Here is a 23,370-nt window from a genome sequence, read left to right as displayed (position 1 = left end):
CAATGAACTTTCAGCAGTCATCCAAATGACCATTCTTTGGTTTGACCACCTCCATTCTTTTTTTGAAGATCTCAGATCTTGATCGCGCTTCCTTCACTGTGCGTCAGAGAGAACATCTCCAGTGGGATTTGCTTATACCAGGAATTAATTTTGTGATTAACTGTGTCAAAAGCCTTCTTTAGGTCCAGAAATACAAACATCCATATCTCCTCAGTCCAATTATATGTCAGGATAATGCATCTTCTTCTACAACCATCTCAGACACTGATGACATATTAGATGTTTGAGTTCAGGACAAACAAAAGCTCAAATAAATAGGTCACACAGAATGGTTTAATACATGGTTTATTGATTGACAGATAGCATAGAGAAGGATACAGCAGGCACAAAATACAGCACTGTGATTGACCAGTAATGTTGCAACTCATATGTATGGTATTATCAGTTTCTGTTTACTTCATCCATTCATATTATTCTCTGTACTCCCTCATTCCCCAACTTTAAAAAAGAAAGTTGTTGTTTTTTTTTTTTTGCTTTCTTGCTGGCTTCTAGGGTTACATTTTGTGGAAAAAAATTTTCACTTCTATATAAAAAAAGAAAAATATAGTACATTCATTGCACATTTGGAAACTGATTTCTTTGGAGAAGACTATATTAGTATTATTAGCTTATAAATTCATACAACCTGGCCTACTATTTTACCAGTGTTTAAACACATGCATGTGCTGTAATCTTGGCTTTATAAAGACGGAGGGAGTATATTTGCTAAAGGAATACCTAGTGATGCATTTCGATTACATATTAAATACACTTGGCTAGTTATTGCATTTACATGTGCTATAATCTATATTGCATTATTGCAGCGAGTGGACCTCCATTACTATCTCTGTTAATCCCTGCTCTTTGTGCATGTCTACCCAGCGTCCTCCAGGGGGGGCTGTTGCTCCACATCTCATATAACGTTGGCTGAAGGCGCACACGTAATATTAACACAAACGGGGTGAAAACTACGGACTGTTACTGTTGCTGTTACTAGAAGACAACACATGGCTTTAAAATGTCCCTCCACCTTTCTTCGACTGCTCCTTGGCGTGTTGAGAGTGCAAAGCTGGATTAGAACCCCGAGTGACACTTTTAGACCTTTTAAGCTCTGAGTGCATCACTATTCTGTCACCACACCACCAATCACACTAATGACAAACCTGCCTCGGGTGTGCAACATTATAGTTAACTCCGAATTTGGCTCGTGCCACTGGGGCTCGTCACAAACAGTCTGGTTTTAACAGTGCGTGAGCCAAATTAATCCATGCTTCTACTGGACCATCAAAGAAATGAAGAGGAAGTAATGACTTATTCCTAATAAGAGCATTGTTGCTGATAACAGTCAGATAGCATGAACTTAGTCATCAGTTATTGCACTAAATATCTACAAATGACCAACAGGGAAGCCGGTCGGTCTCCCCAGAAAAACACGATTCAAACAAAGATTAGAAGAGCAGGGATTTCTAGTATTGTGCATTCAAAATAACATTTGAATGAAAGTGCATGAGCTTGTGAAAGTGCAACTAAGTGAAAAAAAAATACCCTGTCTTTGTTACAAACAGCATTTACAAGCACACAGACAGGGAAACCAGAGATGGACGTGAACCTGCAGAATCTCCGGACGGCCGCCTCATTCAGCCGAGGAAACCGAGACGGATCCATCCTGGCAATCTAACACGATAAAGCAGAACGCACGCTTTCTACTGACATCCACATTTAAAGACGTTTCTCTGAGTGCCGTAACGACTGTGTGATTGTAATATACGACTGGAACAGGGAGCGGAAGGGGAGAGGAAGGGGTCTGCCAGTCGGCCTGCTCCCTAGGTGAGCTGCTCATCCTCTGCGAAGCTCCCTCAGCTCTGCTGCCACTTTACGCAGCTCTGCTTCAATCTCCAGAAGCTCCTGGAGGTAGGAAGGAAAATATATGAATAATCTCTGCAGGAGGTGGGCATAAATGAAGCAAGATCAAAATGTTAAGCTCTTCTTAAAACTCCAGTGTAGCTCAGGGGTCTACAACTTTTACAACCTAAAGAGTTATTTCTGCTTTCAGGTCAGAACAAATAAAACTATTTAGAGCCACAACTGTCACATGACTGTTTTGGGGAAACATTTTGAAAAATATATAATTTTAGATAAATATCTACTCCAGTAAATTTGGGGTCATTTTTAAAGAACCACCAATAGAGTACTGTTGAATATTACAATATTATTTATACAGCACTGGTGAATGAAAATAAAACACATTTTAATTTAAAGTATCGTTAAACAGTCAATCTGGTCGTGTGTAGCTAAGTAGCTCATCATGTCTTTTTTTTTTTTCCCTTGTTGTAATTCATTGTTAAAATAGGTCAAGATTTAGATGTCTAGTAAACCTCTAAACATGTGTAAAAAGTTAACTTTTAGGGCAAATATCTTCTGAACCTAACATAAGGAGCTTGATACGTTCCACTGCTTAGGAGGTTCTTAGGAGGTAACTGCAAAGTCTAAATGATTGGGTAGATGTGTTTGCAAATCTCTGTGTACATTGTAAATTGCCTTAACAATACATTTATTATGAATATAAATTTAAATACCTAGAGATCTATGAAGCATTAAGAGACATTTTCAAAAAATGTTGAGCGTTTTCAGAGTGAAGTTGCTGCTGTGATAAGAAATGAATAAGGCTTTTTGCACATCTTTCCTGGGATGTAAATATGTTGTGTAACAGTAAACATGGTTTATATTTATTTTAAGTTTCCGGTTTATGTTGGACATTTTGCCTTTGGGATTAACTGAAAAAGACGAAACGATAAACTCCATCATAGTTTGAAAGTGTAACTGATACCGTCTGCTCTAACTCACCTCCCCTTCATCTTCTTCATGACCCCCTTCATCCTCATCGTCTTCATCCTCATCCTCTCTAACAAACTCTCCTTCCTCATCATCATCCTCTCCATTTTCTTCCTCCTCCTCTTCCTCGTACCTCTCCCTCTCAAACTGCCGTGTGGCCTCATCGCTGGCTTTCTCCATCACTCTCTTCTGCGGCGGCTCCTTCAGCTCAGCCGCTTCGCTCGTCTTCTCGACTTTCCCGTCTGATTTTTCCACCTCTCCGCCCTCCTTGTCTTCGCTCTTTTCGTCTGTACCGTCCTCGCTCTTCCCGCCTCGCGACTCCTGCTTTTCCTCCTCCTGCACCCGTTTCATCTTTCGGACAAGCTCCTCCAGCTCCTCCTGCTTCTCCTTCCTCTCCCTCTCCTGCTCCGGTTTGCTGCCGTTGCTTTGCTCCCCGAGTAGCTCCTTCAGCTCCTTCTCCACCTTCTCTTTCTCCACCATCAGCTCCACTTCATTCTTCTTCCTTTCTTCCATCTTTTGCTTCTCTAAGTCCTCTGCTCTTTTATCCTCTCCCTCGTTGCTCTGCTTCATCTTCTTCTCCTCCACTTCTTTTCTTACCTCTGTTTCAGAACCTTTCTGGTTCTCCTTTGCAGCCTTGTGTCGCTTCGTTTTGAGCTCCTTCAGCAGCTCTTCTAGCTCTTCATCATTCTTCTCCTCTTCACTTTTCTTGGTGATCTCTTCGGCGAGCAACTCCTCAAGCTTTTTGGATGTCTCCTCTTCATTATCGTCAATCTGTGGCTTCCTCTTGGTGTCTCCATCCTCTGTCTTTTCTCCATCATTTCTCATATCTCTCTCATCCTCCTCATCCCTCTGCTCAAACTCGATCTCGTCATCAGACAGATTGTACTCGTCCCTCTCCTCCTTCTCCCGCTCTGCAAAAATTGGGAGACAGTGTCAGTTCCATTTTGACTTTAATAAAATCAATGAGAAATAAAATGAGTGCTTCCATGTTTTGCTACATTTATGAGCAGCTGTCAGTGGGAGTCTGTTCGTACCGTCATCAGCTAGCTTCTGCAGCTCCCTGAGAAGACCCTGGTGTCTCTGCACCTCGTTAAGTTCCTCTGCAACAACAGTGGAGCACATGAAGAAGCAGCAGCAGTGCCTTGCAGAGATACTCACACTGCAAGAGCCTTTTCATATTTTGTTGCACTTTAGCTACAAACCTCAATGCATTGTATTTGAGATTTCTTTTTTCTAATAAACACAAAGTATTACATAGTTGGGAAGTGGAACAACAATGCTACATGGTTTTCAAAAGATTTTAGAAATAAAAACCTGAAAAGTGTGGTGTGCATTTATGTTCAGCCCTCTTTACTCTGACTGGACCCGACATAAAATCCAGTGTTGCAAATTTCATTCAGAATCTGCTGAATTAAGATTTAATCTTAAAGACGTTAAATCATATTTTTGTGAAATGCAGAACTATTTGTTCTGGTCTTTTTTTTTTAAATGACAAGAAGAAAGTTATTGATGAAAGAAAACAACGTGAAGTTTTCCTCAATTATCATTTAAAGAGTTTAAATGACATAAACAATAAATTATTATTTTCTTCCATTTCAGATGTATTCATTATTTTGCATTGCTAACAAAATCAAAGTAAAACACATCGAATTTCATGGCTGTAGCAGGCATGTATGGAACAATTAGACTGTTATTGTGCAATACATTTAGATGAGACAAACAAAACTTGACGTCAGTTTCTTTCCCACTCTACCCAGCTCTTCAGCTGATGTTGTGGAAAGAAAATACAACATGGTTCTTCTACCTGCAAGCTGGGATCCACACTCATGGTGCGACCCGTCTTCATTCAGTGTCTCCTGAATTATACATTCAACCTGTTGGCAAAAACAGCACAGTTAATGCCTGAAGGAGAAAAGCTGAACAATGTAAATACAGAAGGCTTCTTCCTGACCTTTGCATCATTAAGGGGTGAGGTAACTGGTCGGCTTCCCACTGCGAAACCAGAGCAAACAGAGCAGGAACAGAGAACAAGATTGGATGTTAATTACAAGAAATATCAACAATCATTTAGTGATCACAACGCCTGACAGCGCCGCAGCTGAGCGACTGCATGTCTTTAATCCTGCATGGGCGGAGCTGTTCCCTCATTAAGGTGAGTGCAGTTACCCCAGTAAAGCAACACTGCAAAGGCGCTTAACTTTGCATCCCTCTCGCTCCGAGATGAAGGCAGCTTTAGCTCACAGGAAGTTTTCCCACCAGAGCTAAATCAGTGACCAATCCCTCAACTACCCGTACCATTAAAGGCACACTAAGCAGCTCCCTCTGTGCCTTTTCTCAAAGGAAGACAATTTATCCAAAACATGAACTTTAATACAAGGTGAAAAGACTCAAACCACATCCAAGGCTTACATACTTGGTCCAAAAAAGCCCTACTTTCCTCTAGCCTTTAAAAATGTCTTGCAATGTTTCTCCGCTGCTCCTGAACAAGATTGAGTCTTTCTACTACGACTCAACATTGTGCCCAAAAAGTCCAGAAAAAAAGAAATGTTCCAACAGATAAATAGTATCATAAAGTGAAGTCTGATCTATTGTTGAGTTTTAGCTGACAGCACTTTGAAAATCACACTGTTCTTAAAATTGAATTTTATGTTTCAAATAACTAACTTTTGTAGTTTTTTAAAAAATAAATCAAGCTAAGTAAATCTAGTAACAAGGTGCCTAATCACTAAATTTCAAGCTGGTTCTTTATTATCTCCAACAGATCACAGTTTAAAATTCAGTGTTTAGGCACTTTGTTGTTTTATTAATCAAATTTTTACTGAGTGAATTGGCTTTACAGGAAAGGTGGCGTCAAAATGGCGATCGACCATGGGGAACATTTAGAAGCACTATTTTCTTCCTCAGTCCTGCTAGTAAATTTCAAAGTTCTTCTAATATTAATTATGTTATTTATCTAATATAAACATTTAGAAAGATTAAAAACAATCAATGATTACCCATTAGTCTAAAGTGACTAAACACTCTGCGTCTGATTGGTTTATTAGTCTGTTAACCATCTAAACAAAACAATGATTGACCCGTCCATTAATTTAAAAAATGTGAAGATTAACCTATTTACACCAGTACCTGCATTTAACCCCTTAATGCCTTAATTTATTTTGAATTATATCAGAATAAATCACTGTGCAACTAGCACAGGCTGCTTTAGAGGGTCTGATTTGATTGTTTATATTGGTACTTAGCAGCTCTAGCCAGTTTTCTGTAGAAAAAAGAGAAACAGCTGCAAAATGATGGACATGATGTAGAAAATCATTTGCAAGCAACCTCAAGATTACAGCTGCTGGCTCCCTGTTGAAAGCAAATTATTGTAATATCTTTGTTTTCCCAAAAATATTGTTAAAATATTTTGTTCTTGTGAAACCAGAATCGTCACACTATTACCTTCCTTAACCTTCAATGCTTAGCCAGCCCGTGGCATAGGCAAACTAGGCCGCTGCGAAGATCCTCAAGGCCAGAAGATGACCCATGAGAACGCTAAACGTCTCAAAAAGTCCACAGATGTCAAAAGTTTCAATTTATAGTTATGAAGCAGGAGCTTTCATTTAAATTGGCTTTAAGGTACATGAAAAGCAGATTTAAAGAATTTTGCATTTCTGTTAAGTGTATTTAGGACTTTACAGGGGAAAGTATTTACTGTATTGACAGATTTATTTCCCAGGTGAAAAAAAGTATACTTTAGTATACTTCACACATACTTACATTTGTGAAAGTACACTTTAAGTATACTAATTATTAAGTGTACTACCTATAAGTATATCTGAAGTATACTAAAAATACACTTGTACCAATTTCGAAATTAGTACTTTAAACACACTTAAATATAATTGTACCAAAATACACTTTTAATATATAAAATAATAGCATACTTTAAGTGAACAAAATATGAATGAATATGTATGAATTTTTAAGTGCCTTAATAATCTTTTACTATTGATTAAAATTGCTTACAATAAAAAAAAGGATAATCATGATGTAATTTTTAAAAAAGTATCCAATCAATTTTCAGATGTGTGACGTAAAACCTTATAATCAACGACATTAGCTCCAGTTCACACTCCAGACCAGATGGTGGCGGTATTGCACACTTTCATTTATTTTAAAAACGCCACAAAGAGAAGAAAAAACTTGAACGCAGGGAAGATAACAAGCGCTGTTCAAATTTGCCATTTTTACTCGCATAATATTGCCTTAAAAGTAGAAAGGGCGTTGACAATAGTTACTAATTTAGGTAAATTCAAGCTGGTGACGTCCTAGACCGATGGAAATGAAATGTGTGTCACAAAAGGAGCCCGGGGGGATGAAGATGTTGCTAGCTGGTGGTAAGTTTGCTTATTAATCATCTTCATTTAATTATAAACAGTGCAGTAAAGATATATAACTTACGTTGGTTTCTTAAATAATTATTTTATCAATTTTATTGTGACTTGTATGATTATTACTATAGTAATCATTCAGCTTCATGTTATAACTGCATGGAGGTTCTTTGTTGCGACTTGAACAGAGAGACTTTGATATTGTGAGGTTGTTGTTCTAACTCGTTAATCAATGATTTTATCTTCAACATATGTTTGCAGTCTAACTAAGCAAATGAAGATGAAAGAGGAAGCCAGAGAAATCCGGTGTTAGAAAACCTAAAGACTTTCTGTCTCAGAAGAAGCTCTGACACCACCAGATCACCAACCAGCTCTGAGGATGAACCTCCACATTGTCTTCATGATGTAAGTTTGTTTTTTCAATGAGGAGCTAGCTACATTTTCAACAACAAAAACTGCTATGTTACCAACACCAAGTGCTTAATAAACATGATTTGATTTAAAGGTAACTGGAAAGAATTTTTCTCTTCTTGTTAATCTAACATTTATCTTTCAATTTATTTGTTGTTGACTTTCAGGGCCCTGTGATGGACTGGTGACCTGTCCAGGGTGAACCCTGCCTCTCAGCTGATGGTTGCTGAAGATGGGCACCACCAGCCCCCCTCACCACCCTGCAAGGATCTGTGTGTTCAGATCATGGATGGAAAGATTTTAAGGTAGTTTGTCTCCTTAAGTCCACACTTAAAACAGCTTCATAATGCCAACATCAACTGATTCTATGACATTGCTGACTATTTTTTTCTACTTCTAACATAAACAGAAATGTTTTTCCACCCCAGGCATCCGGTCCCAATCATCATCAGTTCTTATGATGTCACATACATGGCGAGTCCACAACGTCTTAAAATTGTAAGCATTATTTTTTATTTGCCATTTTCTTTTCTCTTTAAATACAAATACTTTCTCTGTTTAATTGCTCTATTGTTCTTTTTTGTAGGTTCCGGTAAGGTGCAGTGAACGGGAATGTTCTGTCGTTGATCCTCACTTTCATGTTTTATTGTCACACTTAAATTTCATGTGTTCACTTTTGACCTGAAAACTTATAATTTATGTAAAGTTCATAAAGTTGAGAGTAAAATTGGACAATTTTAAAATGTTGGTAATAAAACTAAATATTTGAATTACTTTGAACATCTTGTGTAATTAATATTTCCATGTAATTTTAGCCTAAACCAATGTAAGTACTGTAGTGTAGCTATGCATGTCATTTACAAAATAGGTACGTAGGAATAAAGACTTTAACGAGTAATTAAAATTGTAGTTTATTATCAATAACAGGAAATCAAAAATAAAAATTAAGTGTAATTTAAATACATTACTAATATATTAATATAATATTTAAAATATATTTGAAGTATATTAAACATATATTTTTAATATAATTCTGAGACAAAATTATTACACTCAAAATATAATAATATCAAAATACAATAATAAAGCTCTGAAATATATTTAAAAAGTATACTTTAAGTACACTCTAAGTACACTTGAAGTTGTTCCAAAAAAGTACGTATAGTATACTAAAATATACTATTAGTTGTAATTTAATACTATTTAAATACTACTAAAGTGTACTAAGCACAAAATTAGTTGTTAGAAAATAGTACAGTTTAAGTACATCGATAAAAGTATACTATAGTATGTTAAAATTTACTATACTAAAGTATACTTTTTTTCACCTGGGTTGCCTTCCTTATTTCATCTGGTAGTTCATGTTTACTGCTTGTTTCTGTGCTGGATTTACATCTAATGTACATTTTTACTGAATATGAATCAATTAGTACATGTTTACCAGTAAACTCTCTCACCCTCTCAAAACAAATAAAGCTTGAAGTGTTCAAAAGGGATATAAGTGGTGGTGCGGTGGCTAATGGGTTTAACCGGAAATGGGGCCCCAAATCTGCCTGGGGCATATAAGATCTCAGGGTGTTCCTATTTGTTTTAATCACAAATAAATTAAATAGATTAATCCCATTTTAATATGTCTGTTTATGTGTTTTTAGTTTTGTTTTCTTCATAAAATCCCATAATTTTGAATAAAAAAATTAATTAAACGCGATGTAAATGAACGTAAGCTCGCTTCAGGCTCATTTTGTTGCTTATATTTTAACATTTTAACATGTTTAATTAGCGCACTTCAAAGGTGGGCGGCTAAGGCGCTGGCACGTGCTGCTACAGCACGCGCACCTGTGCGAGCTTTAATTGGCTCTTTAAATGTGCGGGTGAGCTTAAGTGACTGCGTTTTATCTATTTAACGTTAACATCCCGGCCAGCAGCCGGTGGTCGCTCAGTGACACACACTGAAACAGAAGGTTAGACGTGTTCATACCGGGTTATGTAACGCCGCTCGTTAAGCGCATTAACTCTAAACCCTCCAGGGTTTTCGTCAATAGGTGAGCGAACCTGATTTCTTCTCGCTCAATAAACAACATTTCTCTGTTTGTAGCCCTGTCGGCAACAGCTGAGCTGATGCAGCACTGCAGCAGAGTGAGAAACGGGAGGCTTTCATCCAGAGAGATATCAGCCTATACCCGCCTTTTCCAGCCTCGCCGCCTCCTTACGCAGAGATGTACATAAACACGGAGCAGCTTGTAAATGTGATGGTCGCCTACCTCCGACAGCAGCCCAGAGAAAAACCGCGGTTATCAGAATTCCCATAGGATCCGTGAGAGGAGTATCCTGCAGGAGATAACCTTGAAAATGCTGGGCTGGCTCTTCCTCCCACACCCGCTGAGTGTGAGGTGGAGCCGAACAGCGATGTGTGTGCGTGTGCGTGTGTGTGTGTGTGTGTGTCAGGTGACCGAGTCCAGATCAGAGCCCAGCACTGCTGCCAGGAGGTCAAGTGTTGCTCTGCTCTCAGGGTCTTAAAAACAGACCTACACATAAAAAAAAATTAAAAAAATCACACAGTTCAATGCCCAGAGAAGCACATCTTCACCCTGATGGCTCTTCTTAATATTCTTTAGTGATTTATAAATCAAATCACTACAGTATTGGTCTGGAAATATGACCAATTACTCTTCCATTAATTAGATGAATTCATATCTGGAAAAGATGTGTAAAAAGTCTTTAATTTTACACAAAATGACTGTAAATTTTTTAGACAACTAAAATGTCGTTCAGCAATGTTATTGAAGCTTTTTTTTACTTGAACTTTGATGTTGGTCAAAGTTTCTTGGAATACATTTTTCCAAGACTTTGTGTTCCTCTGTGGTGTAAATATGAGGTGGCATAAAGGCCCATTTATCTCACATACAGAGCAAGATGATGTGGGGAAAAAAGCAAATATTTTCAGTTTTTCCAGGCACGTCTGACTTTTGGGAAGGATGCAGCACTCGCTGGAGGGATAATATCCCTCCTGGACTGGGAACACCTTTGGAACCTCCTGGATGAGGGACGTCTGGGTCTCCATGTTGGATCTATGTCACTGCGACCCAATTTTTCGAAAAACAGAAAACCATGAAGGACAATCAATGGCTTTTTCTTCACTTATCTCTTGACAGTGACCAACCATCAGGGTTATATTAAGATGTATTATTCTGAAAGCCAACTAAACTTCTACTCTTCAAAAAGAAATATAAACAATTCATGATACCCGTGTGATTTATTTCATTTTATTAAAAAGGACATACAGCATTTCCACTTTTAATAATTCAGCAGCACTGCTCTGTTTCACCAGAAAGAGGATGTGTTCAAGTTTTTCTCTCCGTTTGTGTGGAGAAGCGTCCTCTGGTTGGGGGTTCATCTGGCATTAGGACCAGGCCTGGGTAGCCGACTGTGCTGGTTGGGTCCAATGTATTTCAGAGGAGTGTATTTTGGCAGCTCTATTACTTCCAGACCCAGATAAGGTTGCAGGGCTTGAGGAACACGCACGGCTCTATCCTGAAGACATACAGTCACCAAGTCAGTTACCAAAAAACTGAAGATAGAGGAAAAGATTTGCATGCACAGGACAAAAGATGAGTTTGTACAGAACACTATTTTCATAAGTCGTAAACATACTGCGCAAAAAAAGTATTCACATGCTTTTAATACTGTTGCATTCTGTTACAACTACAAAATGTAGTTCATCAGGAATGTATGTGATAAACCAACACAAATTTGTGCAGAATTATGACAGAGCAAAAATGATGGATGGTTTCAGTGTAGTGGGCGCCTTTTTATTTAGTAATATTTTTCCTGTATGAAGAAGCAGATCTCATTTAAAGTTTTTCACATCAGTGATTACTAATGCCAATTGCTTTTTAAATTGATTGAAGTTAATGTGAAATGTTTTACTTCTCATCTGTTTTTACACTTTCACAAAAGTTTTTTCATACTCCATCCATCCATCCATCCATCCATCCATCCATCCATCCATCCATCCATCCATCCATCCATCCATCCATCCATCCATCCATCCATCCATCCATCCATCCATCCATCCATTTTCTTTACACCCTTGTCCCTTAGTGGGGTCAGGAGGTGCTGGTGCCTATCTCCAGCTAACGTCCCGGGCGAGAGGCGGGGTCACCCTGGACAGGTCGCCAGTCTGTCGCAGGGCTGATACTTAAACCTTGAGACTAAAAGTGATATTTGGAAAGCATTACATTTTAAGAAATAAAATGTTTTATCCGCATGTTTCTTTCATATATTTTTTTACTAGCTTAAGTACAGAACAGGGCAATTTTTTTTATCAATTACTTGATTAATCATCAGAATAATCAACAGACTACTCGAGGACTAAAATAATTTGTTTCAGGAGGCTGCATGACTTAAAACCCCAGTAAAGTAGCTATAAAATGTATATTTTATTTGTACTGTACTGTATGACTTTTAGTCATAAAAGCACACAGAAAATGTGTTTTTTTTATATATATATTTTTTTTACATTTTCCACTCAAAACACTGGAAATCTGATAGGCTTTCCCATTTTTATCATGTAAGCGGTTTGTGCCTTACTTTGGTCTGATGAGTCTCCAGGATGGAAATAATCATTCGAGGAATAGCACATGCTGTAGCGTTCACCTGGGTTGAAGAGAAATAGTAGACTGTAGATTTATGGTGTAATGTGGAGCAGCAGGAGCGTACAGCAGTGGTCTGCAGCCTGCCTTACCGTGTGGGCGTACTGCAGACTGCCGTCCTCCCTCTCATACAGGATGTTGAGGCGTCTGCTCTGATAGTCCGTACAGTTGGACGCGCTGGAAACCTGGTACACAGGAGAGAGCTCTCCTGAAATCAACCTGATCAGTCGTTCAGAGCAACAGCTGCTTGTTTTTAACTCAGCAGATGTGACTAAAGATGTCTGATGTATCTGGACTGTTTAGGGACAGTGATGAGGCTGACCTCTCCGTAGCTGTTCCTCCCTGGCATCCACGCTTCGATGTCATACTTCCTGTAGGCGGGAAGGCCCAGCTCCTCAGTGGGCATGTCCAGCACTCTGAAACCAAACCAATGACAGCAATATCAACGAAAGTACTCATGACTCAAATAGAAGTCTGTAACAACACTGAGATGAATTATCAACAAGCCAAATCAACGTAGAGGGCAAACATTAGCCTAGCGCTAGCAAAAAATGCTCTGCATTAAAATATCACCGGCAGGAGCAAAATGTGAGATTAATGTCTCTTCCACTCAATTACATCTTAAAAAAAAAACATTAATAAATCTATGACAGCTTTAGTCACATTATTAGACACTGACAAAATGTTAAATCTAATAATAAAAATTTTGATTGGAACATTTCAACTTTTAACCTTAAATAATTTAATGTGGATAAAATAAATAAAATAAATCTGTTATTTATTAATCCAGTTAATTTCAGTGAAGCTAGAATGGATTTAGTATGTTTCCTAACATATTTAGATTATTTTTATTTCAGGTAAGGTTCCAAAAGAAATACTTTTGTCAAGTTCAAGATTTTTGTTGCATCTTATTTGTGATCTCAGATCATCTCTGATGCTGCGCAGTTGTTTGTTTCCTCACCTGTAGTGAAGCTCCAGCGCAGAAAACATCTCCTTCTGCAAGGAGACAAACTCCTCCAGCAGCTGTGAGCTCTCCTGTCCCGTCTCATTAGCCGTCACTCCAAACATCTCAACCTGAAGCAAAACACGAGGGAACAATAACAGAGCTTCTCAGCTTAATAAAATCAATCTGTTTCAATTGGATTTTTCCCTCTCGGGATCATTTAAAATCTTCCCCCAGGTAAGACCTCCTTTGTGTTTGACCTTATTGAAGTGGTGAACTCTGTAAAGCCCCCACGCCTCTCTGCCGGTGTCCGTCTCGGCCCTGTAGCAGGTGCTGCTGCACACCGTCCTGCAGTGAGAGACGACACGCTGCCACGGTTACAGATGGGAGTCGCTCCATCTGAAGGATGAAGGAGTGAGGAGGGCTTCTAACCTGACTGGCAGGTCCTTCCAGTTTACTGCATGATCCATGAAATAACCTGTGGAAATACAAATAAAAATGAAGCACACAACACTGATTTATGCACAAACCTTCTTCTAGCAGTAAGGGGAATGCAAATGTTCAGAATTTATTAGCGGTTTTGCTTTAAAGAGCTATAATGTTTATTGGATAGCATGAGGAACAGAGGTGTGTGTGTGTAGTGACAATGTAAAGGAGAGCAAAGTCTCACCTGCTACCCCGACCTCGCCTGTCCCAGCCAGGTTGAGGTCTGGGAAACGTGCTGGGTCCAGGGAGTAGACCTGAGAGAGGTGGGCGTTCGGCTGCATCCCACAACCCTCCTGGGGAGGAAGACAGGAGAGGATAGGAGACATTACTGAAATCCTGGTCAGAAAACCACAGCAGGCTGGACAAAAAAAACCCCAAAAAGAACATTTTACAGGCAACAAAGTTTCAAACATTCTGTTCTAGATTACAGAAAAAAGATGGCATGATGGACTAATCAGGATGTCTTGAACATAAACATGTGAAAAGCTCAGCCCTTTCTGATTGATTTTTTCAATTAACCGATTGATAATTGGATAGGAGAAAAGATGTTTAGTAATGTTTTTTTATTGTTTACAGAATTCGAACCAGATGAAACTAAAACTAGGCCACATGAAGAGTTCCGGATAGAACATACTTAACTTCTTAATGTAGAAATTCTGCAGATGTAAAATGTGTAAATGTAAAATTTAATGACTTGTTTTTCAGCTGCTCTTTATACAGACTAATCCAAAGTTTATGTGTATAAATCAAAATAAAGCACAAGCTGACTCGAAATCTTTAAAGTAAAAAGCAGGACTATAAAAGTACTTTGAGTAATTTGTAATTGACTTAAATTGCATGAAGAAATAACAAAGCAGTTTGCGGAACAAGTCACATGATCGACAGGTAGAAAGTTGTTGCAGCCAAGACAGTCTCTCTTTTGCTGCGAACATTCTTGAAAAACTGGTAGGAAAAACTCGGATTCATTAAGTTCACAAAATAAAGTGTTCAGCCTGTGAAACTGTTTTCAAACCCTGCAAACAAAAATAGGTTAAGACTTTAAAAAAATGGCTTCAACACGACTAGCTGGAGCTCAATCTGACAAGCATTAAATCTGAAGCATTTAATTTAAGCCCGTACTGTTGGCATTCAGTAAGATTTTACTACTGTAGCTGACATATGTGTTACTCACAAACACCACCCCCTTCAGCATGTCCGGCACAACCATGGGAACGAAGCCCTGCAGCAGAGGAAGAAAACTCAGCTGTCACTCCTTTTCTGACAATAACTTTACTCGTTTCGCATTGATTGCAGAAGATTTTTCCAAACCACAATCGTACCCGTCGCTGCAAAGTGTCGAGAGCAAAGTTCTGGAGTGCGATTTGAAGTTTGGCCCCCGCTCCTCTCAAATAGTAGGACCGATGGCCGGAGACGTGAGACAAATGCCTGCAGCAGACGACAGACAGACTATGAACACTCTCACTTGTGCTACACAAGTATTGAGCACATTGGGTGAATTTCAGCCTACCTCTGCCTGATGAGGCCCAACGCCTCACCGAGCTCTACGTGGCCTCGAGGCTTAAAGTCAAATTCTGCAAACAAAGGCAAGACCGTTTTCTTTGGCAAGCATAACAATAAAGCCTTTAAAGCCATTTTTTTATTTACCATTAACATCACTCACCTGCTTTCCTTCCAACAAACTCCACCACCCTAGCCTGGCTCTCATCTCCAACCGGCTTAAAAAAAAAGAAACAACACAAAAAGGGAAACTTCACTTCCACAACTTCTGCTGCACACCAAAACCTCATTAGAAACACTTGGGATTAGTTGGTTAAGTTCTCACCACATCAGGGTGTGTGTTGTTGGGCAGTCGGAGCGCTCGGCTGTAGTGCTCCTGGTCCAGTTCGGCATCTCTAAGGTAGAGCTGGTTCAGTCTGTTGCGGACGTCGCGGCCCTTCTGCAGGGCCTGGGTGTACTCTGGAAGCTGCAGCAGAAGCAACTCAGTCAGACATAAAAGATGCAATACATTCAACCTCACCGGGTCATTTGGAGAAACCAAAAGAGAAACTGGGTCCTGAGGTTGCACTTACATTAGCGAGGACGTCCTTTTCTTTTTGCTTCTGTAGAAATGATTATAAGAATATTTAGAAACGGGCACATTCTGCAGATTTTTCATCTAACTACTTAAGCGTATTTTATACTGGATAGCAAAAACTACATAATAGGAGATTTATTTTTATTATTATTTTTGAACCAGCTGAAGCTAAAAGTATGCCACTTCAGGAGCTCTGCACAGAACATATTTACACCCAAAGAAGGTTTTTCATTTTAATGTATATTCTTTGTTAACTTTTGACTTAATTGTTGCTCTTACAGAGTTGTTCTTTCAGCAAACTGTATATTTTAGATTCTATATATTAAAGTTAGTGATTAATCGATTGCTTAATTAGTTGAAGATTATTTCAATAATCAATTCATCACGATTAATCCGATTGAGCGTCTTTGCCATAAACTTGTCATTTCTTTGCTTTATCTTGTTGAATCAAGTCAAGCTGAATCAGATCAGCGCATATATAAATGGAGATTTGTGGATTCAATTTCTAACTGGTGCAAAATAAACCTCACCACAAGAGTTCTGACTGTGTCACTGATGCGTCCTTTCTCCTTTTCCAGCTCAGAGATTTCTGTCCTCACAGCTTGGAGCTCCTGCCACACACTCACCTGAAGCAATACAAGTACCAGGTGAAAGGGTGAAAGGTCAGTCAGTGTCATTTGAACAAAGCTACTTGCTGCATAGAAGACATTATGACCGTTTAAATGCCTTACAATTTTCCGGACATCGTCGCCTCGAAGGTCGCCCTTCCTGTTCTCCACATTAGCAATGACTTTGTCGGTCTCCTCACACACCGCTCCCATGTCCAGCTCGGGCTTGTCGCTGTAGCCTTCAAGGACATGCTCGTACAGACTGCTGCGGACTCCATGCCGGAAGCGATGCGGGGCAACACCGCAGCCCCTCCGCCTGGAAAACAACTGTCTGCCTATAGGTTGTAACACTGTCAGAGTGACGACTCTAACTCTTGTAACCAAACTGATGCAGGTCGCCATGTTTCTCATGCAGACCATGCTGCATTCAAGGAACCCCGGAATAGTTAGCTTCATTCACGGTTAAGATTCCCGCTGAACGTTTTAGCACTTAAGTTATTGAGTTCGTATAGGATGCAGTAAAGTGGTATACATTTAAATTCAAAATTCGCATTGCTTTCTTTATTTAATTTATATATTAGAGAGCATTGCAGTTTAGCATTAACTGTCATTCAAAAACCCATGCGATAAATAAATAACTTAATAAATAAAAGACAAAAACTTAAAAGACAAAACAGGAGCCAAGGGTTTTCACATGGAAAATTTCTGATCACACATAAGCTGGACATAAAAGCTTACACCTGGTTTATACAGGTCTAAGAAATCTACCTTTATGCAAAATGATCAAATATATATTTCTACTCCTTTAAGTTTAGGTGATGACATTAATATGTTTAATTGTTGCAATTTTAATGCATGTGAGCTCGGTATTTAAAATTTTCTATCCTGCTACTTTTAGCTGTGACATCATGGGATGAATAATAGCATCTAATCGTGCTTTACAATGTGAGAAATCTGTATGCTTCACTTTTCCAGTGATTTTATGTTTGTTTATTTTTTGTTATGTTTTGGTTTAATAAATATATGATTATTTAAATGTTCACTCATTTGTTGTTTTTTTACCATGAAAAGATAGACAGTGTAGTTTTATGAAATTGTGCTTCAAACCAAAAATAAAATAACTATATATATATATATATATATATATATATATATATATATATATATATATATATGTATGTATGTATGTATGTATGTATGTATGTATGTATGTGTGTGTGTGTGTGTGTGTGTGTGTGTGTGTGTGTGTGTGTGTGTGTGTGTGTATGTATGTTTATTTCATTTCTGGTTTCTTATGGGAACCTGTAATTGCCAGAGCATTCATAGATCAGTATGGATCTGTCTCTATTGAAATTTTTGTCTGTTTTATTGACCTGACTGGAAATTTTCGGTATCTACCTTGAATGCCCCACGGATGCGGAAATCAGGTGGGAAACAAATATTATGAAAAAAATTAAAAACAAGAAAAGGATTTTTAAAAATTATTTCTCATCAACTACAGTAAGAGCTAAACAAGAAAAAATTAAAATACAATCGTTTTTACTATTTATTAAGCATTGGTACAATTCCTTTCATATGCAAGCAATCGGAATTTTCCTAAACAATTTAAGATATTCAAATATACTTCAATCGCCATTACCTTGTTCCCTTATTGACTGAACCTAAATGTAAGTTGCTTTTATGCATTTTTCTGTTTTGCTGTTAACCATTTCCTTCATTGCTGTTAACCTTCTCCGGTCCTGTTGCCATAGTTACCGTTACCAACATAAAACCACGGGATTTTAACGAAAATCCCATGGTTTTAAACCAAAATAACTGCACTCATATTCAGTTGCCCTTTACAAAATATTATATATAAATATATATTTTTATAACTTTTGCTATTCCACAGGAAACGGATCATCAGCAAACAATTGTCACGAGGCAAACTCAGCCAATCAGGGTGAGCGACAATCGAACGTTGCGGTAATCCGGTTCAGACATGACAAGAGCGGCCGACGGAAGCTCAAGTCCGGGATCGGTTTCTGGCCACAACAACTCCACTTTTTACCGCTTCTCCCTCCAGCTGAGCGTATTGGTGGCTCCCTGTTTCAGGAAACAGATATGCGTTGCAAATATGCATCTTTAGATAAGACTCCAAGAGTTTCCTTGTGAGATTACCCTGTCGGTCTGTAGGTAGGGATGGTGTTACACCGGGCTCCATGAGCAGAAACTAGCCTAACGAGGCTGCACTACAGGCCGGGGGACGAGCAATTCGGTTGAGCCCAGAGGACGGAGGAAATTCAAATGCTCCCAGGTCTCCATTAACAACCCGGTTGCTTTTTCACAGTTTGTCTGCTCCAAACGGACTTCTTATTTTTTTCTACTGAGAGAGGCCCAGCCAGCTTTCACGGTGGAAACAAGAAGGAGAGCAAAGGTACATAAAGCAGTAAACCGTTGCTACCACTGGAGCTTGGTTTTCAACTCTTTCACACCCAGAATTTAATAATAAAAAAATAAACATAGAAGCTGGAAAAATCAATATGAACCTACATGTACATGAATGTAAAAAATCAGTCACTAATTTTATCCCAGAAAAAATATTTAAAGTGATCCTTTTTTCCGTTCCTTTTACCAGAAGACCACGTTTTCAATTCATGTTGTGTCTGCTCCTCAGATGAACGCTGTGCGCGGGGGCACAGTCACCTGGCGTCCCCAGCCATGGCAGGACGGGGACGGGGGAGGAGGGGAGCCTCTCTCAGACAGCGACTCAGAGGAGGAGGACTTCCCAGATGATAGCACCACCCCACTGGGGGACTACATTACCCATGGTGAGGAGGTCTCCCTTCTTCGCCTGTCCGTCTCTCCTCCCAATCCTGCCTATGTTCTAATTTCGGTCTCTCTCTGTGTTTTAGGATTAAAGCAGCTCCTGGATGCTCAGCAGCTGTGTGATGTTACATTGCTTGTTGAAGGAAAAAAGTTCATGTGTCACAGGTGCAGTTGGGTGACCTTGCTTTATAGTGTCGTGGGTTACTATAGCAACTAGGCATGCCAGTTACCTGTATCAAGGTATCCTGAAAGCTGTGCTTTCAAAATTACAGAAATGCACACTGTCTGTCAGCTGGCTCAAAGAAGACTTTCCTTTGGAAATACATTATAGAAATATTTACAATCTTGAAAACCACACTCTCATGGTGACTAATGTCTGGTTCACATGACAAGTTTTTAATGACGACCTTACCCTTCCAACAGTCTTAAGGACATTCTGATCAATGTGATGGCACTAAAGATAATTTTAGTAGATGTTGCTTCTGTGTGTGGCATGTTAAGAGTGATCTTGTCCGCTTGATCGGGACCACTCTGACTTCAAATTGGGGATATTCAACATGTTGAATTGTCTTGGTGGCACAGCATGTGTGATGTTCTCTGAATGCAGCCAGTTGAATTTGGTATGTAGCCAATCAGAAAGCGAGGTGACACAAACAGAAAAATGCATAGCAACAATTCCATTATGAATAATAACATGACTTAAAATCACTATACAAATTTAGAAAATCATTGAAATAACAAAATTCCAAGTGTAATAATCAATGTTTTATCGTGTTTAGCAACAGTAGGAAAAAAATTTTGCTTTTGTGATGTAAACGCATGAAATAATTAAAATTTTGTCGTTTATCATACCCTTGGAATCATAATAATCACCCACAAATGATGGTAAATTAATGTAATAAGAAATAATAATTACTAAGGCCAAACAAAGCATATTGTTTGTGATGAATGTGATCATGTCCTCTGTCCCTCTGCATCTCAGAGTCCTGTTAGCAGCTGTGAGTCCATACTTCCGGGCAATGTTCACCAGCCCTCTGGTGGAGTCCCGCCTCAACGAGATCCGTCTGGAGGAGGTGACGCCGTCCGTCATGGAGACTGTCATCCAGTTTGTTTACACGGGTGAGGCGGGTCTCTCTCTGGAGACGGCAGAGGACTTGTTTGTGGCTGCCAACCGGCTTCAGGTGATGCCCCTTCAGGACCTGTGCTCCAGGTAGGGCTGAGCCTCCATGGTTCAGGTTTTTATGCTTTAGCTTTTGAAAGGGGTGCAGTATTACGTAAAATATATATATATATATTTTTTTAGCTCTATATCATTCTATAATGTTATTTCCACAAACACCTGGTGCAACTGCGAGTCTGCTGAGTTGATCGTACAAACTAGTTGTTAGTCCAACGCTCCTAAGAACAGTTGTAAACGGTATAATTAGAAGCATTTTTGTGATAACTTGCTGAATCGGAGTATCGGAAAGAGCAGAGGCTTCTTAAAGAGACGGAGGCCAAATTTCATATTGTCAAATTTCTTTTAAGTCATATTTGATATATATATATAGCATTTTATAACAACTGAAGGTAACATACTTGATTGTGCTATAAAATGTCACTGTGTCTGAAAAATACAAAATACCACCCCTTTTAATAAAATAATAATAATTAAATGGAGTTTTAACACCATTGCAGTTATTTCACTTCTGTATTGTATTGGGGTTTTTGTTGGTGGGTCACTTAAAATTCCAGTAAAATATAAAAGGTGTGACCTTGATAAATACGATTAAATAAAATTGTTGATGTTTGGAAATGTGATTGGTTTCTATTGTACCCGTCTTACCGGACTTAACTGTTCAGTCATTTGAGTCTGATCTAAATGTTTGGATCATGTATTTATTCATTTACAATTATATATGTGTAATTGGAGTCCATACAAACTTGGACTGCATAAGTGCTCCTTGCATTTTCACTACTATTAAGAGCGTAATGAATGTATGAATGGTATCAATGAAAAAAATAATGTAAAAAAATAAAATATCCATCGAAGGTTGAAGGCATTGTGTGTTGGCATCATCCAGCGGTTTCACCATCCTCCTTTTAATCTCTCCAGGTTTCTGTTCGAGCACCTCTCAGTGGAGAACTGCCTCGGCATGTACTCGCTGGCTCGCTCGCATCACGACCAGCTGCTGCTGCGCGCCTCCCTGCGACTGGTTGCGCAGCACTTCCCCCGGGTGGCGCGGCAGAAGGACTTCCTGCTGCTCGACCACGGCACCCTGGGCAGCCTGCTGAGCTCTGACCGCCTCGGAGTGGACTCCGAAGCTGAGGTTTACGACGCGGCTCGGCGCTGGGCAGAGCACCAGCCTTTGGATCGCTACGCCCACATGCCGGCGCTGCTGCACCACCTGCGCCCGGGACTGCTGTCCCAGGAGGAGAGCCGACGACTGAGCCAGGAGTTGGGGCCCGCTGCCGCCGGAGAGGGACTGGGGGGCCCTCTGAGACCAAGGGAAGGCATGTTTGAGAAAAAGATCGTGTGCGTGGATCTGACACCTCGGGAAGATGAAAACGTGGCTCTGAAGGAGTACACTGTGGACTGCTTTGACCCTCGGACAGGGAAGTGGGAGAAGTTAGCGGCGCTGTGTTCTCTGGTGAGCCCGGGGTGCACGGCGGTGGGGGACAGGCTGTTTGTAGCCGGGGGGATCCTCCGGACCGGCTCCGTCTCTGCCGCCGTGCACGAGTACGACGCCGTGTTGGACAGATGGATAGAAAGGCCTGCGATGGGCCAACCCCGCGCCATGCTGGGCCTGCTGGGCTGCGGCGAGTCGCTCTACGCCTTGGGCGGCTGTAACCGCTCCGCCCTGCTGGACTCCAGTGAAGCGCTGGACCTGACTTCGCTGCAGTGGGGTCCTGGGCCGCGACTCCCGCTCCCTCTGCGAGCGTTTGCCTGCGCGGCTCTGCGTGGACGCCTCTACCTCCTGGGCGGGACCACGCTTGAACAGAACAGGGCGGTGGTGCACTCAGGTGTGCTCATTTATCACACCTTGACCGACTGCTGGACACGGGTAGCGCTGGACTCCGGCACCACATGCCTCGCTGGAGGCGTGGCGGTGAGAGGAGGGGTCTGCGCCATCGGAGGATACATGAGGGATACCACCAAGTTCCTGGATGGGAATTACACCAACCTGGAGACTTTAGACGCAACGGGTCGCGTCCTGTTCTTCAGAGAGGGGAGGGGGACGGGGGTGGAAAGGGAGGTGACAGGGGGAGGGGTGATGGTCAGCGCAGAGCAACGGGGGGTCGCCTGCGGTGGAAGCGACCGGGCTCCGAGTCCTGTCGTCTTCCCCGGTTTGCCACGGCGGATAGCCGCAGGGGGCGTCGCTCGGTGGAAGAGGAGGATTTACGTACTGGGCGGAGAAAACGGCTCGCGTTTCTACGACAGCGTGTACTGCTGGAAGCCTGGCTGGCGCAGCTGGGTGCAGAGGCGGGAAAAACTTCCCGGAGAGACTGGAGGGGTCAGCCAGTTCGGGTGTACCACTCTTAAATTCCCCAAAAAGCACATCCTGTCCAGACTGAGACTAGCCAAAGAAAACTGCAAGAAGCCCAACGACTAACTCGACAGAAAACCCCGGCAGAGGCAGCCTTTCTTTGGCTGCTTAATGATCTCATGCAATGTTGTTGTTTTAATTAATTTAAACCAGAATATCTACTTTTCTACATGTGTGCAGCCACCATGCAGGCCTATAACAGATTAGATCCTGTAAAAGGGATTATCTCTGATAGTCGAAGAGGAGAGTTGGGCACCTGAATGTTTCCTAGTTCACCAATTATCAAAGGAAATAAATTCCTTTCAAAGAAGAAAATGTGACATTTTTGGCTTTTTGCTCTTGTTATATTTTTGAAGCTATTTAAAAATCACTAATGCTGTGAATTTTCTTTTTCTCATTGCGTTGTTTAGAAACTAAAATGTTTTATGATGTGTTAAAACTGATCTTACGTCCTATCTGGGCCTGTGATGTGCGGTGACACTGCAGTTAAGGGCTACACAAATAAACTTCATAGGAAAATATGGCATTCAGCACATTTTCTTGCCCTTTGTTAATTAAGATAACATTCAATTCAAGGGAGGGTCGTAAATAAATATTTGCATTAGAGTTTGGGTGGG

General features: G+C 40.3%; 3 protein-coding genes across 3 annotated transcripts; 1 reads left to right on the top strand and 2 right to left on the bottom strand.

Moving 5' to 3' along the window:
* Positions 1-329: 329 nt before the first annotated feature.
* Positions 330-10,079, bottom strand: LOC103474854 (uncharacterized). The gene is made up of 6 exons (XM_008426112.3): positions 9,917-10,079; positions 4,823-4,863; positions 4,676-4,745; positions 3,906-3,971; positions 2,884-3,782; positions 330-1,944 (listed from the first exon to the last, which is right to left on the bottom strand). The coding sequence occupies exons 1-6, from the start codon at positions 9,960-9,962 to the stop codon at positions 1,876-1,878; spliced, it is 1,191 nt and encodes a 396-aa protein (XP_008424334.1). The 5' UTR covers positions 9,963-10,079; the 3' UTR covers positions 330-1,875.
* Positions 10,080-10,902: 823 nt separating this feature from the next.
* Positions 10,903-16,889, bottom strand: sars2 (seryl-tRNA synthetase 2, mitochondrial). The gene is made up of 16 exons (XM_008426111.3): positions 16,542-16,889; positions 16,341-16,436; positions 15,806-15,835; positions 15,559-15,699; positions 15,397-15,451; positions 15,244-15,307; positions 15,056-15,161; positions 14,908-14,955; positions 13,921-14,029; positions 13,683-13,728; positions 13,511-13,598; positions 13,269-13,381; positions 12,630-12,723; positions 12,400-12,492; positions 12,246-12,311; positions 10,903-11,186 (listed from the first exon to the last, which is right to left on the bottom strand). The coding sequence occupies exons 1-16, from the start codon at positions 16,872-16,874 to the stop codon at positions 11,046-11,048; spliced, it is 1,623 nt and encodes a 540-aa protein (XP_008424333.3). The 5' UTR covers positions 16,875-16,889; the 3' UTR covers positions 10,903-11,045.
* Positions 16,890-18,216: 1,327 nt separating this feature from the next.
* On the top strand, positions 18,217-23,279 carry LOC103474851 (kelch repeat and BTB domain-containing protein 8). Its single transcript, XM_008426109.3, has 5 exons — positions 18,217-18,834; positions 19,075-19,228; positions 19,313-19,391; positions 20,209-20,436; positions 21,322-23,279. Exons 2-5 carry the CDS (start codon positions 19,075-19,077, stop codon positions 22,817-22,819), a joined length of 1,959 nt encoding a protein of 652 aa, XP_008424331.1. The 5' UTR covers positions 18,217-18,834; the 3' UTR covers positions 22,820-23,279.
* The last annotated feature ends 91 nt before the right edge of the window (positions 23,280-23,370 follow it).

The sequence above is a fragment of the Poecilia reticulata genome, chromosome 13, assembly GCF_904066995.2.
Source record: "Poecilia reticulata chromosome 13, P_reticulata-male-v2, whole genome shotgun sequence".
NCBI lineage: Eukaryota > Metazoa > Chordata > Actinopteri > Cyprinodontiformes > Poeciliidae > Poecilia > Poecilia reticulata.
The sequence above is the reverse complement of the archived record's forward strand: the minus strand, read 5'-3'. Positions and strand labels throughout refer to the sequence as shown.

Bases quoted from the DNA above. Each gene is read 5' to 3' on its own strand.
- LOC103474854 (XM_008426112.3), bottom strand. From the start codon at position 9,962: ATGGGAATTCTGATAACCGCGGTTTTTCTCTGGGCTGCTGTCGGAG. The intron at 4,746-4,822 runs GTCAGGAAGAAG...TTTTGCCAACAG, and splicing joins CACCCCTTAATGATGCAAAG to GTTGAATGTATAATTCAGGA. The intron at 3,972-4,675 runs GTAGAAGAACCA...CTGTTGTTGCAG, and splicing joins GTGTGGATCCCAGCTTGCAG to AGGAACTTAACGAGGTGCAG.
- sars2 (XM_008426111.3), bottom strand. From the start codon at position 16,874: ATGAAGCTAACTATTCCGGGGTTCCTTGAATGCAGCATGGTCTGCATG. The intron at 15,452-15,558 runs GTGAGAACTTAA...TTTTTTTTTAAG, and splicing joins ACAACACACACCCTGATGTG to CCGGTTGGAGATGAGAGCCA. The intron at 12,312-12,399 runs GTAAGGCAGGCT...TCTTCAACCCAG, and splicing joins GTCTGCAGTACGCCCACACG to GTGAACGCTACAGCATGTGC.
- LOC103474851 (XM_008426109.3), top strand. From the start codon at position 19,075: ATGAACGCTGTGCGCGGGGGCACAGTCACCTGGCGTCCCCAGCCATGG. The intron at 19,229-19,312 runs GTGAGGAGGTCT...TCTGTGTTTTAG, and splicing joins GGGGGACTACATTACCCATG to GATTAAAGCAGCTCCTGGAT. The intron at 19,392-20,208 runs GTGCAGTTGGGT...TCTGCATCTCAG, and splicing joins AAAAAGTTCATGTGTCACAG to AGTCCTGTTAGCAGCTGTGA.